Source organism: Lissotriton helveticus, chromosome 2_1 (genome assembly GCF_964261635.1).
Source record: "Lissotriton helveticus chromosome 2_1, aLisHel1.1, whole genome shotgun sequence".
NCBI lineage: Eukaryota > Metazoa > Chordata > Amphibia > Caudata > Salamandridae > Lissotriton > Lissotriton helveticus.
The window spans coordinates 1,746,600,829-1,746,619,926 of record NC_136059.1 but is presented as its reverse complement, the minus strand read 5'-3'; the positions used below and the strand labels follow the sequence as shown (position 1 = coordinate 1,746,619,926).

At 46.3% G+C, this 19,098-nt stretch overlaps 1 protein-coding gene across 6 annotated transcripts in view; it reads left to right on the top strand.

Annotated features, from left to right (window-relative positions):
* Nucleotides 1–19,098, top strand: part of ELAVL2 (ELAV like RNA binding protein 2) — a 657,021-nt gene that overhangs the window by 507,290 nt on the left and 130,633 nt on the right. For all 6 annotated transcript variants that reach the window (XM_078676701.1, XM_078676704.1, XM_078676702.1 and 3 more), the window contains one exon: nucleotides 11,513–11,666. In XM_078676701.1, coding sequence (XP_078532827.1) covers nucleotides 11,513–11,666 — 154 coding nt within the window. The remainder of the gene's footprint in view (nucleotides 1–11,512; nucleotides 11,667–19,098) is intronic.

Genomic DNA, 19,098 nt, shown 5'->3' with positions numbered 1-19,098 from the left:
CGATAACGTAGGGCTTATTTTATGGCTCATACAGGATTTCCAAGTCATCTACCACTCCGGCTCAGATATGGGAAAAGAGGCGATAGAGGACCAAAACTGTGTGGAGTTTTCGTTCAGTCTGGAGTATTGGGGGCGTAGCAGTTTATACAACCTTGAGACTTGGTGTCCTAATCTGTTTAGGCTGGAGAAATATTAAAGGAGAGCTGGGGGTGTGGGGGACAACCCCGCTTTTGTGATGGCAGTTTTTATGTTCAGGAATATATAGAAATCGGAAGCATTGATCCCAAATTTCGATTGGATTCCTGTAAAAGGGAGAGGGTAGGCACCATCGTAGAGTTGGTGGGGAAAGAGGATGCCACACTTAATCCAGGATTGGTTGTATAGTGGTTTGCTTTTATATGTGATGGTAGGGTTCTTCCGGGTCGATTCCCATCTAGATCGTCTTATTGTCGTGTCAAGCAGCCTGTCAATTTTAAGTAGGGCCAGCTTGGTATTAGTAAATATGGATTTCGAGCAAGGGATTTGGTTCGCCCTCATTAATATGACCAAAATGGGGTGGATATCTCCCAGGAGAGTTTTTTCTATATCCAACCACACAGGCGAGTAACCCACGGGGGGACAACCAATAGGAGACTTGCTTGGCTAAGAAGGCTATTTGGTATCTTTTAAAGTCGGGTAGGTTGACTCCACCCATGGACTTATCTAGCCTAAGTTTCTGAAGACTGATACACGCTTTTTTCCCTTTCCAAAGAAAGTTAGTGAGAGCTTTGTCTAATTTATGATGGAACTCTTTGGATAATATCAGGGGGAGCATAGTGACTAGGTAATTTACCAGCGGCGTAACCATCATCTTGATGGTCTCAAGTCTGCCCCACCAAGTGATGTAGCGAGGAGACCATCCATCAAGTTGTGTTTTAATTTTCTCGAGGATCAAGGATTCGTTGTGATGGAGGGTTTCAGTATTGGAGTTGCCAAATTCTATACCCAGATATTTGATGTAACTACTTTGCCAACAGAGTCCCGGTGTGCCTAACATCTCCCTGTTGGTGAAAATGTTAAGAGGTTTAACTTCAGATTTTTCTCGGTTCAACTTATAACCGGAATTAAGGGAGTAGGAGTCAATGGATTCCATCAGTGCTGCAATAGAGATATCTGGCTGTTCGGTGACCACCAGGATGTCGTCTGCATATGCTGCTAGTTTTACACTCCTGTCTCCAAATGCAATCCCGCTAATATTGTTATTTTGTTGAATATCACGAAGGAGTGGTTCTAAAGCCAGTAGGAAGAGGGTGGGTGATAAGGGGCAGCCCTGTCTAGTCCCTTGTTCAAGTTGAAAGGGTTCAGAGAGGGAGCTGTTTATGGCAATTCTTGCGGATGGGCAGGCGTATAGTGCCATGACCATGTCAATGTATACGTCTCCCAAGTTGAATATTTGCATGCACTGACGCAGAAAAGGCCACGACACTCTATCGAACGCCTTCTCCGCGTCAAGTGTAATTGCTACCGCGGGAGCGTCCGAAAGTTTCGATTTCTCCAACGCATGGCATAGGAGTCTCGTGTTGTCATTAGACAACCGGTGTTTTAAGAACCCCACCTGGGAGTTACTGATTAGGGTTGGCAGGATGGAGTTTAATCTGCAAGCTAGTGTTTCGCTTAAATTTTACAATCAAAGTTTATAAGATAGATCGGTCTATAGTTTTTTGGTAGCAATGGGTCTTTTCCGTCCTTTGGTATAACTATTATTGTTGCCTCACTCATCGTGGGGGTGACTTTGCTTTCCCCTGAAAAAGATTGGAACAGTTTAAGGAGTACTGGATTAAGATGGTTTTCAAAAGCCTTATAAAAGTTAGCCATAAAGCCGTCTGGCCCTGGAGCCTTATTATTCTTTAGTGTTCTGACCGCGGCCGAGATTTCTTTGAGTGTGAATGGGCCCCCTAATTTAGTCTTTTCAGCCTCAGATATCCGAGGTAATTGGATCGAGTTTAAGTATTTAGTGCATTCGTCCAGGTTGAATTGGTTTTTGTTTTTATAGAGATCCTCATAGAAGGACTGAAAGGTGCGTAGGATATTCTTCTGTTTGGTATGGGTGGTATTGGCCTGATCTTTAATAGAGGTGATGTGGAATTGTTTCCTCCTATGTTTAAGGTATGAAGCCAGGAGTTTCCCTGCTTTGTTACCCTCGCAGAGTTTCTGCGCCTTGAACTTATTAATCCATACACCTGCACGTTTACTTAGGATGGCGGTTATATTTATACTTCAAGTTGGTCAGGCGATCAACAACCGTTTTGTCATTTAAGTTAGCGATGTGGTAAGCTTCCATTTGTTTGATTTCTTTTTCTAGGGAGTCTAATTCAGAGTTTAAGTCCTTGTTCATTCTAGCCCTGATTCCTATGAGTGTACCTCCTTATTGTGGCTTTAAAAGTGTCCCAGACTGTTGAGATATCTGATTCTGGTCGGGCGTTTATTTCAAAGTATTCTTGTACGGCGATCTCTATCAGTCTCTTGTTTTCAGGGACTAACAGGATCTCCTCGTTAAGTCGCCACCGCTTCGGAGGAATAAGGGTGTGTGAGCCTGCTAGTTTCATGTGAATACAGGCATGATCCGATACCAAGATAAGGGCTATACCTTTTTCGTCAATAAGGTGTGTGAAGGGGTTTGAAACTAGCAAGTAATCGATTCTCGGGTAAGAATTGTGCGGTGCGGAATAAAAGGTGTAGTCCCGTCCGTCCGGGTGTTGGAGCCGCCACGAGTTGTGTAGGTGGAATTTAGAGCATAATCTTAACAATGCCTCATGAGAGCGTGAAGGGTGGTACATACATTTAGATTGCCTGTCTAGTAGGGGATCAAGTGGGAGGTTGAAATCCCCGCCCACCACCAGGAGTTCATCTTGGGGAATGTTCTCTAATTCTTTTGAGACGTATTCCCAGAATTCAGGGAGATCTGCGTTAGGCCCATAGATATTTACCACGTGTATATGGTCCTCATCTCTTTGAAGGTGAGCGATGTTTAGTCTGCCCTCAGAATCGGTAGAATGGGAGATCAGAGCAAAGTTCGATTTTTTTTAGAGATAAGTGATCACCCCTCTTTTTTTGTGAACAGCCGGGGAGCATAGCGTTTAAGAGGTCCAGTGTTGTTTAAAGAACTCTGCATCCTCCTGAGATAGTTTAGTCTCCTGTAGGAGAATTATATCGCCTTTAGTTTTAACTAGGTAGTCCAAAATGTTCTTATGTTTAACTGGGTGATTAAGCCCTCTAACGTTTAGCGAGACTATATTCAGAGTAGCTGCCTAACCCTTATCTGGAGTCATGATAGTTATTGGAATGGTAGTAGATAAGGTATCTATTGTGAACTCTAAGACCGCTGACGGAGGTCCCTGTTAAAGATGTGAATGTGACTAACTGTGTTTTCGGACTGGGCAAGCAACAAAGAGCCAGCTGAGTAGTGCGTTTTTGCCCCCGTCCTCGATGATCGGGCCTGTGGAGTATGTGACAGGGTATGTGGAGTAGATACCATGTCAGGTAATAATCCCTGGTGGTTGCATAACGTGTGAGGTAATAGCCCCTGGTGGCAGCAGAAAGTGGATAGTAAGGGAAAAGGATAAGAAGAAAAGAGAATAGAGCACAGCAAAACAATACTGAAACATCCGTATATACCCCCCTTTGCCAAACAACCTTCCCACCCGCTCCCTAACCACGCTCCCGCCCTCTCATCCCTCCACCCCAAACCTATCCCCCCCTCCCACCCTGAAACTCGAACTTAAGAGCTGCGACGGCAGTACTGTCTAAGCTCAGCACAGGAATATGCATAGGTAACTGAAACAGCGTGGTCACTACCCACCACTCTAATTTCTGTGTGCGAAGTTTACTGACTTTGGAAATTCGCTAGTCAGAACACACCTAGATACAACACAAGGAAAAATAACTTCCCAACCGTGAATCTGCTTAGATACTTGGATACTAAATACTTAGATACAAGTGGAACCGCATCTTTGACTACTACAGTGACTAGAATCTGGAATAAAGTAGTGCGTGACAATTGAGCGCAGAGATCACTATTCCATGTTATAAAGAAGACTTCCTTTTTGAGGATTTATCACGATGTTCTAAGCCGTAGGAATGTGTCCTTGAAATCTGACCGCGCCACATCTAGTGGCGGTTCCTGTAGACTACTGTGGACTACTGACAAAGCAAAACTGAATACATAGAACTAACGGTACGGGTCATATATGCAGAATAGGTACTGTAGGCAAGGTATCTATATTGATAGATCTACTGGTATGTTGATATTTAGTCTTTACATAGTCCTTTACAAATTGGTAGTCTGCTATTTGGCGCCTTTAGCGTTACAGTACATGAACAAAATGACTAAGCAGAGCAGACAATACTAGCAAGATAGATAGGCTAGGCATTACATAAAAGGAAGACAAATGTACATACGTTGCAGTTCGTGAGTCGGGTACAGATGCGTTGTAGACCGTGGGGGACTTGACTAATGGGACAGATAGAGGGGCATTATGAAAGCGCAGACCCTTCTATTGATCTGGACTGGCGTGATAAGCAATGCCTAACTCTGTAGGTAAATACCCCCTTTGTTGACCCAGTTATTGATCCTGACTTCCTGAGTCATGAGACTCCGTTTTTCTTTTATTGGATGGTCCTCCTGACAAGTCCATTTCTTGTTGCAGTGAGTCTTTTAGGTAGCTTGACAAGTCGTGTGGGTTGGAGAAGAAACACGTCCGCCCATGGTCAACGAATCTGAGTTTTGCTGGACCTGCAAAAGAGAATTGGATGTCTCTAGCTCGTAATTTCTCGCGTAACGACAGGAAACCTTTTCGTATTCCCACTGTCTCTCTGGAGTAATCCTGTGTGAAAATAATGCGGTTACCTTCCCAGACAATGTGCTCATTTTTCCTTGCGTACTGTGAGATGGCTTCCGTATGCTGATACCGGAGCGGTTTGCATATGAGGGGTCGAGGGCCTCTTGTTGTTCGTTGCAAGAAGGTCGGTACTCTATGGGCCCTATCCAGCTCTAGACCATGTTGAAACTTGATCCCAGTAACTGTTGGAATCCATGATTCCAGGAAGAACACACACGATTCCGGCACCCCGAAAATATGCACATTGCCCCTTCTGTTGCGATCCTCCAATTCTGAGGTCTGAGATCATTGGCAGTGGATTAAAGGTGCTGGATGACTTTAGCACTACTAGAGGCTTTATCTTCGGTATCACTAATCCTTTGTTCGGCTTCGCTCTTGCGAAGATTCATGGTGCTCATGTTCGCTCTGATTGCAGTTAGTTCAAGCTGCATAGCGTTGGTGTTACATTTCGTAGATTTGGCTAGGTCGTGTAAGTCTGCCAACTTTTTTAGAATCATGTCCAAGGTGCCAGAGAGGTCTCCCTTAGCCTTAATGGGCGAGTCCGAAATGGAGGATTGTGGTCGAACCTTCTTGTTTTTGGAGTCCCTGTCCGCCATTGTTGGCTCTGGGCTGGGCCAGTGAGCAGGTGAGATAGCTCTGAGTTAGCAGAGGTTGGTCGTACGAAGGAAGCGACGAGGAAAGTTATAGACAGAGTTTAAGTACCTGTGGTAGTAGGTTGGCGTTGACAGGGATAGGGTGCAATGGGACCTGCTGACACTGAGGTAATAATGTAATAGCGCCGGTTGTCAAACCTGTATTATCAGCACAGAACTATCGCAGGTGGATCGTGATTCAGGAACCCGTGAACATCGCTATAACTGGCACTGTCGGTGAGTGACAGGACTAATAGTTGCGCCCTAATAATTGCACATTCTTGGACCTGCCTTCTAATTGCTGGCTGGTCGCTTATTATTTAGGTTGCTTAAATAATTTTTGCACTTGCCATTGTGGTTTCCTATAATGAACCCTGTGTTGTTGTGGTTTCAATCACTGAGCCTGGTGCTGAGTGAGATTGTTTCAACTTCTGCCATCTTGAAGACAGGTTGCATGGGTTGGCCGTGGGCTCCCTCCAAGTAACCAGGTAACATTATCTAGCCAGCGTGTCAGAATTAGGAGGATGAGGGATCCGAAGTAAAAGAGCTCGCTGTGCTGGACGATAAGGCGCAGAATTAGCTCTCAATGTCCATCGCGTTTCTTCCGCTACGCCATTTTAGAGTCAGGCATTATCAGAACGGGATACTCGCACATCTCCCGTGTTCCCATATTATCAGCAAAAACGCCGGATGTGGTGTCGCGTCTCTTATGCTGCACAGCGCTCACCTCTTGTGGCAGAAAGTGTGTGTTTGCGTAGATTGTTGAGTTAAAATCTGTCCATCTGTGTCCGATCGAGGTCCACGTCTCTAAGATGGCGGCCGTGCCTCTCGTCGCCCGGACTGATTCTCAAACATCGGCCCGGCCTGTTTCTTGCAGAAGAGCGGCTGTGATGAACGGCTCACTAGGCACGCTGAGTATAGCGCTCTCCGAATTCAACTTTGTGGCATAGTTTCAAGAGCTGCCGCGATTCTGGCTCCCGTGCAGCACGAAGACAGACTAGGCGGCCATTCCCCCTGCCGTCCAAGCCACGCCCCCCCCATGAAGTCCTATTTTAAATGGCAAATCTGAAAATGTCACTTTTGGAAAGCTGGTCTTCCTTGCTTTAGCCATTTAGTGTCCATAGCGCCTCTGAGCACATGACTTGTATAGATGGCAGTTGGGCTTTGGGGCCTAAGGTGTCAATGGGTCCTCTCTAGCAGAATGGGAGGGAGGAGCTGGGCACAGCGTCACTTAAATCTGAATAAGCAGAGTCCTGTCCACGTGGAAAGGGCTGCATTACCCCCCTGTAGTGAGTCAGGGCAGGAAGGGAGAACCTCTGTGCACTTCAAAGGCACGTTTTTCGCGATTTGGAGATGCATACCAACAATCTGGTGCAAGCCTCAAACATTTTAAGTCAAGTTATGAGGGGTGCAGAATTAGTTCCATAGTAGCAACGTTGGTGAAAGCGGCAAACACATTGGCCCTCCTTGGACAGTATTAATGTCAAATCTATGATTATAGGGTACCACTTATGATCCAGGTTTGTCACCTTCATTTAAACCCTGCAATAAATGATCAAGACTTTAAGAAAGTGATTCCCTCATTTATCATTAAGCTTAACAGGGGCCGCTTCTCATGCTTTCTCACCAACATCCTCTATTGTTACCTTTACCATGACAGCCCGATAACAAATTTATTACCTGCACCGCCTTGAGGCATTGTCTTGTGCCCCCAACTCCTCTGCACCTGGTAGATGAAGACTCCCTCTACAGCAATCAATGCACTGACTCAGAAGAGGCCAAAGGTGAGGTCTTGTAGAACGAGCCATTGGAGAGTGAGTGTGATCAAGACAAGGAGGAATGGTGGGATTTCATTGTACCTAAAGAAATCAGCATCTCCATGAGCAGATTATTCAGATGACATTGCCTAGTTGCATGCTTTGTGGACAAAATCCTTACAATATGCTTTCAACGAGCAGCCCAGGAGGACTGCAAAATCATCCCTATTTTGGATCATGTATGTTAAGAGGGGTTAAAGTTCATGACTACACATGCAACAGTACAAGCAGTACTATCAGACATTGACAAAATAGACCTGACTATACACCAGCATGCTTAATCAGTCATTCCAAACTGGACTCCATAGTGGCAGTGTCTCAAAGATGCTCCAAAAATAAAACCTACTCCATTCTCTCAAGAACATGTGTATTGAGAACTTTGGGTGCAGAATGAGTTCTATAGTAGCAACTTTGGTAAAAGCGGCAAACACGTTGGCCATCCTTGGATAGTATTAATGTCAAATGAAATGTGATCCATCTCAACCCTGAAAAATTTCATCCCAGAGGAGATGTAAGAAGCTAAAGCCAGAGAAAGCCTAAATCCTGCTGTTAACGCTGGACCAGACTTAGCAAATGCGTACCATCTAGCTGTTCCCTAAATGCTCAGTGACCAGAATGGGTTAGTCCATGACCTTTGACACACTTTATTTAGAAAACATGTTAGGTGCTGCAGAGCATCAAGACATACTGTGGTACTGTGCTTTATTATAGAGATGGGTTCCTTCAATGTTCTTTTGTGGGTCCAGGCAATCACAGGGATAGAGGAGCCTTCAATTAATAAGGCGGACATGGTTGTCCATAGGATCCCGTAGACAGTCTGGTTACAACCAGGTATATATTCCAGAGGCCAAATTTGCCAGAGCTGTGACAGATGAACAGAATATAGGGGTGCAGTGGAAGTGCACTCCTAGGATCATATCAGGCATTCTGGACTACCCCAGTTACTTTCATAGGCTGTGACATGGACAATCTCCTGCTTTGTTTCATAATGGTCTTTTACTTTTGAGTTCACCAGACTATGCAGCCCAGGTGCACTTTAATTTATTTTTTTAATGCTACTAACCAGAGTGTAACACCACCTGTGACTATGAGAATGTCAGCTGGAACTTCTTCTGAAGGGAATGATTGAAAAGATGCTGAAGGGCCAAAGAAACCTGGGCTGCTACTTAAGATACTTTCTAGTGAAAAAGAATTCAGATCCATCATGAATCTCCCAAAAACACTTCAATTCTGAAAAATCAATCCTTCCCGATGCTAACCATGTAAGAGGTCCCTGATGCGACTCAAAATGGAACAGCTCACTTACCCAGACATACAGGTAATCAATTTGTATGTCCCATATACCTAAACAATAGGCAGTGTATTTGTTTGGTTGTGGTGCTGCAGCAGTTACAGTTCAAATCCTTCCATTTTGAAAATCTCACTCTACCCCTCCCAACCCAGATAGTCACAGGCTGCCACTTCACTGATGCAGTCAGCGAACAGGCTATCCGGTATATCCTTACTTAAATGACTGGCTTGTGAAGGCACTCTCTGCAGTCTGTGTCTACAACGGCTTTCATAGATTTTCTTTAATCAATTAGGCCTGAGACTTATCACCCAAAATCTTCCGACCATCTTTCCAACACATCCATTTTCTATGAGAAATCCTGAATACAGTTTGGCAAAGTGTTTCTAAACATTGGCCTCTAAAGTCTGTCTGAAAGAGAGATTCCCAGTCAGGGTCTCCATTCCTTACTTGGCCTTTGGTCATCCTGCATAGGAATAATGCCTCCTTGCGGGTCTCGCCTTCAGACTTGAACTGTCAGACTAGTTGTGGATGCTTCCATGGAAGGTTGGGGAAGCAAACACGCAGGTGGTATCCAAAGGGGGTCTATGGCCTGAGCAAGAGACATCACTCCACAGAAACATCTTTGAGCTACAAATCATCTGATTGAACATCCAATCATTCCTACCACAGCCTGCAGGCCTGGCTGTCCTTTAGATGAGTTGACCACTATCTATTAAATCCCCAAACAAGGATTTGCAAGGTCTCGCGCTTCTGATAAGTAGCAGCTACTGTGTAACTGCAAACAAGCTTGATATATCTGAGGTCCAGAAAAAACAAGCTGGGACACTTAAGTGCCCTATTGGATTGTCACAAGTGGGATCTTAATCAGGATCAGCTACAGCAGATCTTCGAAAAGTTTGGCCATTGAATTCTCCGTTTCCACTTTGCCTAACAAAATCTTTTATGCAAGCAGCTACAGCCTCAAGGGAAAATGCTTTTCTTGACTTCACTTAAGTTTATAATTTTTCTTCTCATTCAGACAGGACTGAGGAAAGCAAAGACTGAGTCCTCATTGATTGATTTCCCCAGCACAGCCTGGCCAGTTTTGGTGCAATGCCTACTTCGAATGTATCGGGCATACTGATTCAGTTGAAGAACCACCCAAAAATTCTCTCCAGACAACTGTCAAATCCACCAGCAGTTTTAGTTCAACCATCCTAACCGATTGGGCCATCTTTAATTTTTCATAGACTCTTGGCAAATGGAGTTGCAGGCATGTACCCCAGGTACAAGTAGGACTTAAAATGCCAACTCTAAGCATTTCTGCCAAGAGGGGCAAGAAAATTACCTATATCCCGTTTTGATGCGAATTTCCCCGGTTACTTTCTAACCGTCTACATTTAGCAGGCCTTGAGTACTCCTTAGTCGTGTTAATCTAGTTGCGATGGCTCAGTTCAGAAGGACAGATTATACTTCACCTTATTTTTCTCAGTTGGCCATTTAGAATTAGTGAAAGATTTTTTTAGAGCTTTCCCTTCTGTCTTGGTAGTTTATCATGGTACTTGGAAGTTGGTGCTCCCACCCTGCGAGCCAAATCTCTTGCTGAAGTTAGCACTTCTTCTGGCTTTTATATCACTAACTGCAGGGCCATGATAAAGGAATATTTGAGTTTCACCAAGGAAAGTCGCCCTCATTTCATGCTAAAGGTACCTTACCTTCAGATTTTTGTATCTGAGCGAACTTGATTCTTGGGTATTTCTTTACAAGCCCATCTACACATGCTGTAAGAGCTTCACATTGTTGGATGTGCTCAGGTACATAAAACATAAATGCATTTTGAAAGAGAAATACACAGTTCGTAGGCACTGTGTGCCAGGGATGGGGCTGCCATCGAAGCAGGGTATTGCCTCTGGCTGCATGTCTTTCTGACACAATGCCTTCTTTTAGACCAGATAATAGCATGATCCACGAAGAGCATGTCTGACAGGTGCACTGTAAGTGGCAGTACTGCTCCCTGATTCCTGCCTAGCAGCCTTGTGTAAAAGCAGCCCCACATTCACCAAGCACTACTGTTTGGATTTAAATGCAGCAGCTGAATCTTCAGTGGGTGAAGCCTGTTTTGAAAATAGATATGCTACAGGCTCGTCTAGCATGTGGGCCTATGAAATAGCCTATGCTGGAGGACAGTTTAGTGATCTGTGACTCCAGTTTACTAGCATTGGTATCTTTCAGATTCATACTTGATTGACCTCACCGGTCAGAGGCTCACTAAATACTCTTGCTATCCTTCATACTTGTGTTAAATCTGAGAGATGGTGGCCTCTGTGGGGTGTAGTAAGCTCGGCCCTTAAATTTCATTGGCTGAAGTTTGGGTTGTTTTCAAATGAGATGAAAATGCCATTAAAAACTGTTTAGGGGACAATAGCTATTTTAACACTGTGTTACTGGTAGTACTGAGACTTCCAAGCCTGACAGTGGAGAAAGATTCAGGCATGTGAGCTGTGAAAGATACCAGTGGTGGAGAATTGATGTTACTGGTAAGTAATAATTTCTTCAGCAGTTGTTGTACCTCAGTCCTCCATTAAGTCACTTACCTTCACCGTAATCTAAATGTGCGCACAGTCAGGTTATCTGAAACAAAAATGTAGCCAAGGCAAAGGTGATTCAGGCTTTGAAGTGGAGATGTGGATGGGCACTGGCATGAGTGAATCTCTGGCTTTCTGTGATCTTTCACTGCTAGTGCAGCTTCTTGTGAGCCTTCCCCTCGTTAGATTTGTTTTTCATAAATAGCAGGTGTTTAGTAATGGATAAACAGTAGACCTTGCTCAGAGAGTAACGTATACCTAGTCTACCGTTTATTTTTCAAACTCATTACTGTGATATTTAAATACATTCATATAGTTCTGTCAATTTCAGGTATCCTATGCACGACCAAGCTCTGCTTCCATCCGTGATGCAAATTTGTACGTCAGCGGCCTACCAAAAACAATGACCCAGAAAGAGCTAGAGCAGCTATTTTCCCAGTACGGGCGCATTATTACTTCACGAATACTAGTGGACCAAGTCACTGGTAAGTAGGCCTCTGTTCCCCAATAGTGTTTTCTCTTTTTCAGGTAGGGTTTTTATTCTGCCTCAAAGAAGCAATAAATATACTTGTATACTATAATCTGTGGTTTTAATATGTACATCAGCATATTTAATTTTACAGTGGAAATGTTCATTAATATGCTTAGGCCGAAATAGACTAAACGGTGTACTAAATAGGCCATAAAGTGGGTGACATGTCTGTGATACTAGATATCAGCCACCCCTAAGGTCGGCCCTAGCTAGCCCTATAGGCAGGGTGTGCTGTAGGTAAAAGGTAGGACATGTGCCTTAACTGTGTAGCATGTCCTGGAAGTGACAAACAGCCATTTTGGTTTCTCACTACTGTTAGACTGCCCTCTCATAGGAATGCATTGGGGATTCCCTGATATGTGTTTCAGTTGTAATTCCTGACATGAGCGGAGTAGCGTGATCAAGTTTGGTATGTTTGGAATAGTGGTAATAAATGCTGCGTAATGGTGTTCGCAGATTTATTATCACTATTTTAGAAATGCCACTTTTAGAAGGTATTTAACAACAAGGGGTGGTGATGGACAGAGTCTCTGAATTAAGCAGAATACTCTAACCCAGTCAAGAGATCAGGGCTGGATCCAACACCGTTCTTTAGCTCACTGCACCATCCCAGTTCAGAACCTGGCTATATGCAAATTAGTCAGTTCCTGTCCCAGTGCATGATGGGAACAGGGCAAACCAAACTACCAAGCCAATTCTTACACTGGGAAGGAAACAAGCTTCCGGGGACCGGTTTCTGGCATTTCAGCCGTCGTCGGCCCGGCTTGCTTGAATCCTGATGGTGCAATGAGCAAGGGACTCACATCTGAGTATACCCTTCCACGCTTAGGGTGGACAAAATATTTAACAACAAGGGGTGGTGATGGACAGAGTCTCTGAATTAAGCAGAATACTCTCACCCAGTCAAGAGATCAGGGCTAGATCCAACACCGTTCTTTAGCTCACTGCACCATCCCAGTTCAGAACCTGGCTATATGCAAATTAGTCAGTTCCTGTCCCAGTGCATGATGGGAACAGGGCAAACCAAACTACCAAGCCAATTCTTACACTGGGAAGGAAACAAGCTTCCGGGGACCGGTTTCTGGCACCACCCCCTTTTGAAATATTTTGGCCACCACAAGTGTGGAAGGGTATGCTCAGACATGAGTCCCTTGCTCACTGCACCATCAGGATTCAAGCAAGCCGGGCCGAAGACGGCTGTAATGCCAGAAACCGGTCCCCGGAAGCTTGTTTCCTTTCCAGTGAAGAATTGGCTTGGTAGTTTGGTCTGCCCTGTTCCCATGATGCACTGGGCCAGGGACAGACTAATTTGCATATAGCCAGGTTCTGAACTGGGATGGTGCAGTGAGCTAAAAAACGGTGATGGATCAAGCCCTGATCTGTTGACTGGGTAGGAGTGTTCTGATTAACTCAGATACTCTGTCCATCACCACCCCCTTTTGAAACTTTTAGAAGGTGGCATTTCTGTGTGCTGTGTCTTTGTGCCTGCCTGTTGTGTTTTGCATGTCTGGCTTTGGAGGACAGGTGCTGGGGAGGTGCAGTAGCTCCAGAGAGGCTGGGTGAGTCCGCACTAGGCTGACTAGGCCGATCTGCATTTGGAGTCGTGGGAGGAGCAGCACCAGGACCTGAATAGGACTGTGCCTGCCTTACACAATGCTGGCTCCGCCCCCCTGTGCTGTCGGGGGCCAGTGCCTACACTGACAATGAGGACTGTTGTTCACTTACGTGCCCCCTCCCCCAGAACTGGTTTGGACTAGGTCCAGTGCCCTGTCCCTGGGCACAACAAAGATAAAGTGGTATAAGTATTGGGGTTGTGACCCCATAAAAATGTTGAAATATGTGATTGACCAGGATGAAGAGGAATGCTGGGCGCCAGGAGGAACCGCCACAAAGGACTTCCCCTCTGCTAGGGGGCCCTGTGAGCTGGCCTGCCTGGACCCAGCTCTGCCCTGTGTGGCCTGGAGCGTGAGGAGCACTTTTGGCCCTGGTTGTGCCCCTCCGCACTGTGCCACTCATCAGAAGCGCATGATCAGCGCTTGGCTGAGTTACTTATCCAGAGCCCGAGAAGGGGGCTCCTGCTTGCCAGCGCATCGTGAGCGCATCATCTTTATTGCCCCTTCAGAGCCCGAGAAGGGGGCTCCTGCTTCTAAACACGGCAAGAGGAGCCACACCGCAAAGCGGAAGCCAGGTAGAAGAAGCCTGGTTGTGGGTGGGGCTCCCGTGGTGATGTGGGAAGCCCTGCATGCTTTCTGAGCCTGAGAAGGCTCGGTTGACCCTCCGAGAGAGCCGTGCTGTGCTGCCTTTTGCCTGAAGCAGCACGTGGCCATGCAGCTTGGGCTGGGCTGCATTGCCAGGGCCAAGAGGTGGCGGAGACTTCGCTCCGTATGCTGTGGCTGAGACTCTAGAGGTATCACCAGAAAGCCAGGCGGCTGTTGCCTGTCGGTGGGCGGGGCTCCCCATTAGGATGAGAACCCAGCATGTCTGAGGTTGGTTGTGGCGGGGACGGAAGCTGGTTCACAGCCTCCGGGGGGGCGACGGGAGCCGTGCCGGCCACCGAGATGGCAGTGACAGCTAGTGAGTGCCTCGGGTGCCAGGGTGTCTCTTGTCCCGGGCCATTAGCAAACTTCACATGGGTGCGGAGGGAGCACCAAAGTCATTCCTACTTTTATCCCCATAAGGCCAGCTGCGCCCCATGGTCCCAGGCAGCTGCGTGCTTCTAGACTCTGGGCAATTTTGTGTGGAGTTGCCATTGCGGGGCAAGCTTAGGACTACCCCCCTCCCCCATCCCTCCTTTAGAAATGTGTTGACTTGGGGATTCACCATGAGGAGGTGATCATATGTTCACCCTACAAGTGTCCCAATAGTGCATTGCTAATTGTGTGTAGGCACACTGTGCTATTCTGAATAATGCTACGTGCAGTTATGTTGATGCCTAAGAGTGGCATGAGGTGTTATGGAAATGAGGCATTACTGATTATCTTTTATGCATAATGTGTTTATGCCACGTACTGTGTCCACCAGTAGTAACTGGTTTTCTTATCTAACTGTAGTGGTCATTACATTGGCCCGATTGGCCTTGTGATGGATGTAATGTTATGACAGTGGCCCGATTGGCCCTGTAGTGTATATAATCCCTGTAAAGTCATACCTAATGCCAGGGGGCACAGTGTATATATGTTATTACATTCTAATTTGTTTAATGAGTAATACAAAGGCTATTTGGATATTTTTACATAACCTTGTGTGGAGCTTCTTTTGTGGTATGCCTAGTGTGTCGCTGCTGTTTGTGTGTGTTGCGCAAACAGTTTACATATTGCCTCTGGGATACGCCTGACTGCTCGTGCCAAGCTACCAAGGGGGTGAGCAGGGGTTAACTTCAGCATGTAACTCCCTTGCCCTGACTAGAGTGGTGGTGGTCTGCCTGGCTTAGGCGCAAGCCCTAGTCAACCAGAAATCCCATTTCTAACAATTCTAGAATAGTGTTTCTTAACATTTTGACTTCTGTGGACCCCCACGTAATCATTACTGGAACTCTAAGACGTCCACTGAATAGTTAGTGGAAGACTGGCTAACCAGCTTCCGCATTATCAGTGATTTGAGCTGCAAAATAATACCCAAAAAAAGAAACAAGCATTCATCAAATACACAAAAAATTACATAATTAGATTTAATTATCGAATATAAAAAAACTAAATGTTAAAGGGAAGGTTGTGACTTTATCTCAATTTAATTGAACTCGCTCACTGTCCATACTGTCTTCAGTTTGCACTTGAGCTGTTCCTACAAATCCATCGGAGGGCACTGACTTAATTTTTAGCCTTCAAACTACTTTACATTTACAGAACACTTTACATTGTACTTTATTTAGACATTATTTTGTTAATATTTATTTTTGCTGGGGTAGATTAGGAATTGTCCACAGTGTTCATACTATTGGTATCGTAATACAAGTGGGTCTAATACTGCTAGTAATAGTTCCAAATGCGTGTTATGCCCAGAACTATATGATGATCATGTTATAATTAAATAAGTGTTGAAAATGGCTTTATATACACCCTATGTGAAGACTTTTATGTAGTCTCTATTGTGATGCTCATTGCATTTATCACATGTGGCTGCTGTGTGTTCTGCTTTACACATTGCCTCTGTAATACGCCTGACAGCTCAGAGCCAAGCCACCCAAGGGTGAGCAAGGGTCATAAAGCAAGTGTAATCACCTACTCTTGATAGGAGTGATAGCTCTGCCTGACTGGGGGCATCCCTTCAGCCGACCAGACACTGCCTGTTCTAACATTTGGTGGTAAAGTGGTGGAATGGGACTTGCATTTGAACAGCAGCGCGCTGTGAATAATTGTCATGACTTCACAAAGGCAAATCCTTTGTTTCCAAAAGTCACTAGAAGGGACAGTCTCGTCCCCTGTGGGGGTGGAGTTGATCTTTCTGCTTCTACTAGTTTGCCAACATGTCTGATCCTGAGTTAGAGGTTGCCCTGGCTGAGTTGGACACCTATACGGTGGCACATCTCAAGGAGGCCTGCGGGGCAAAGGCAGTAACTTGTAGGGGGATTTTGGGGAATCCTTGAGGCCTGATCAGAGGCCCACCCACGAGTGGGAGGTGACAAATGGAGGATAATTGGAGCATGAGGAAGGGTTAGAGCCAGTCCCTGATGTACTGCTAAGAGGGGAAGCACACTCTTATCCCAGACCCGGGGGACCCCTCTATACCCAGCAGCAGAATGACCTGAAGGTGCTTGCTCTCTGAGGAACTAGAGAACAGTAGGGAATAAAAAGAAGTTTGTTAGCACTTGCCTGGCAGGAGAAGGAGCTGGTCCTAGCCCTTGCTAAATTAGACCGAGCAAGCTCTGGCAGTAATGAGACTAGCCTTGAAAGAGAAAGATGACACATTACCTTAGCCTCAGAGAGTTGGAACTTAGAGGCCTACAACTAAGTTACATCCAAAGCAATGTTGGCAGTGCCCCGCAGTGTCGAACGATGAGAATAGAGGTTGAATCCTAAAGGATAGGGTCCAAGATTACCAGGTGGGAGATGACCTCAATATGTGGTTGGCAGCCTATGAGGTGGCTGTGAAGGTGCACCAGGTCTCAGAAGAAAGCTGGGGAGGTAGTTCATGGTGGTACATGCCCTCAGGGGGGAGCAAGAGACTCTTAACAGTGGACATGGATGACTAGAGTAGCTACCATGCCATGAAGATGGCGTTGGTCCACAATTTCGGACTGACCCAGGAAAAATACTGCCAATGCTTAAGGGCCAGCTGCATATTCTCCACGCAGAATTGGGTCCCTGTCTTAGATTACGCAAGTAAGGCATTGAGGGGTTGGGTATTGGGCAGTAAGGTTAAGGACTATGAGGGATTGTACAATTTAATCCTGAGGGAACAATTCATAGAGACCTGCTTCACCAACCTGCGCCAACACCTGGTTGATAGCAAGCTGGTTGAATTGCTGGAAGCTTCCTGAGGAGGAGGACCTCCGGACCAGCACCAGAGTGTCTAAGAAAATAGCTTAACGTGACTCCCAAAAGGGGAGGTTGGGGATAGGGGGCTAAGGGTCACCACCAAAAGGAGGAGGGAGTGACAAGGAATCTTCTACTCACCCTTGGAAACACTCCCCAGGAAAAGGGTCACGCCTGAGTTACAGTCCGGTACCCAGAAGAAAACTTCCCCTGACCATAGTTTGCAACCAAAGACCCCTAGGTGCTATCAGTGTTATGGGCATGGGCACTACAAAGGAGATCCCAAGTGCCATAATGGTGACCCTGCCCACTATTGGAAAGGCTCCAGGGGTGACCAGCCTAGCCATGGGGAAAGAGGTAGCTTCTGCCAATGAAGTGGAGTATAGTGGTGTTACCGTAGTGTCCCTGGGTGAAAGTGTGATGGTTCCATAGGTCCAAGTGCCTGAGAATACAGCTAAGTACAGGCAACCGGTCACTATCAAAAGACAGCTAGAAGCTCTGAGCGATACCGGGGCCAGTCTGACTATGGTATGGAGTCAGCTGGCCTTCCCAGAGCAGGTAATCCCCCAGGGTGACTTAGAGCATACTACCTGGAAGGATGTTGAGCTCCGGGCTCATGTTGGACTTAACCGGCTGGATCTGTGGTACTGCACGGTCCATGGATACTCGCAAAGGTACGGGAGTCTAGAGCAATGGCCCAGCACCTGCTGCTAAGAAGGGAAGGGACGAGGAAGGTCCGCCTCAGAATGTTCTTCTGGTGAGGTAAATGGGGAACCTGTCGAGGTCACCCTGGAGTCCACCGAAGAGGGCATTACTGTCCCCGGTTTCCTACAAGAGATTGCCGATTGGCAAGTGCAAGAAGGCCCCAGCAGAGAGGATTACTGTATGGCATGGAGAGAGTGTCCCACCCTCTATGGTCTATACTGACAAGATAAGGCCCATTCAGCTGCTGATGAATCCGGGACTCATCTCATATACTGGGAGGATAACCTTGTGTAGAGTGAGTCTAAGCCTCCTGGCCAGGGAACTCGTGGAACCCTGGTGGTCCCACAGTGTTATTGGCTCTTCATACTCTAATTGGCCCATGACATCCCCCTACTAGGACATTTTAAGGGAGGACAAGATCTTTGCCCAGCTTGCTCCTCATTTTTGTTGACCCAGACTCAGGCCATTCTGCAAGAGCTGCGTGACCTGCCAGGCCAGTAGCAAGGCTGGGAAAAAGCTTCAAGCTCTCCTAAACCCCTTGCTCGTTGACACACCATTCATGCAGGCAGGCATCGACATTGTCAGACCTATGGACCTACCAAGGGCCGCGTGGAATAGGTAAATCCTGCTGCTAGTGGATCATGCCACAGTACTCAGAGGCAATCCCTCAGAGGACCATGACCGCTGTGGCGAAGGCCCCGAGGGGGATTTTTACCAGAGTGGAATTCCCCAAGGAGGTGGTGTCTGACTGGGGCATGAACTTCATGTCTGCATCATGCAGGCTATGTGGAGTGACCTATATGTTCTTCACCTGTATCATCCCAAACCAACAGGCTTGTGGAAAGACTCAACAAGACCGTAAAAAGCATGATCCGAGGCCTGCCAGAGGCTCTGAGGAAAAAGTGGGATGGCCTCCAACCATCCCTATTTGCCTACCGGGAGCTCCCTTAAAAGGGAGCGGGGTTTAGCTACTTTGAACTCCTGTTTGGACACCCCTTCCAGAGCCAAATGTCCAGGTTGTGAAAGCAAGCACCCCACAACTTAGAAGCCAGCCAGGATGTCATGAAGGAGTGGTACGAAAAGAATACTACTCCATTGAAATTGACACCGGAACAAAAAATGTGGATGATGGAGGCTGTGGAGCCGGGAGCCCTTCAGTAGACTGATGAACCCGGCCCGACGAAGTGTTTGAAAGGAAGATGGAGAGCA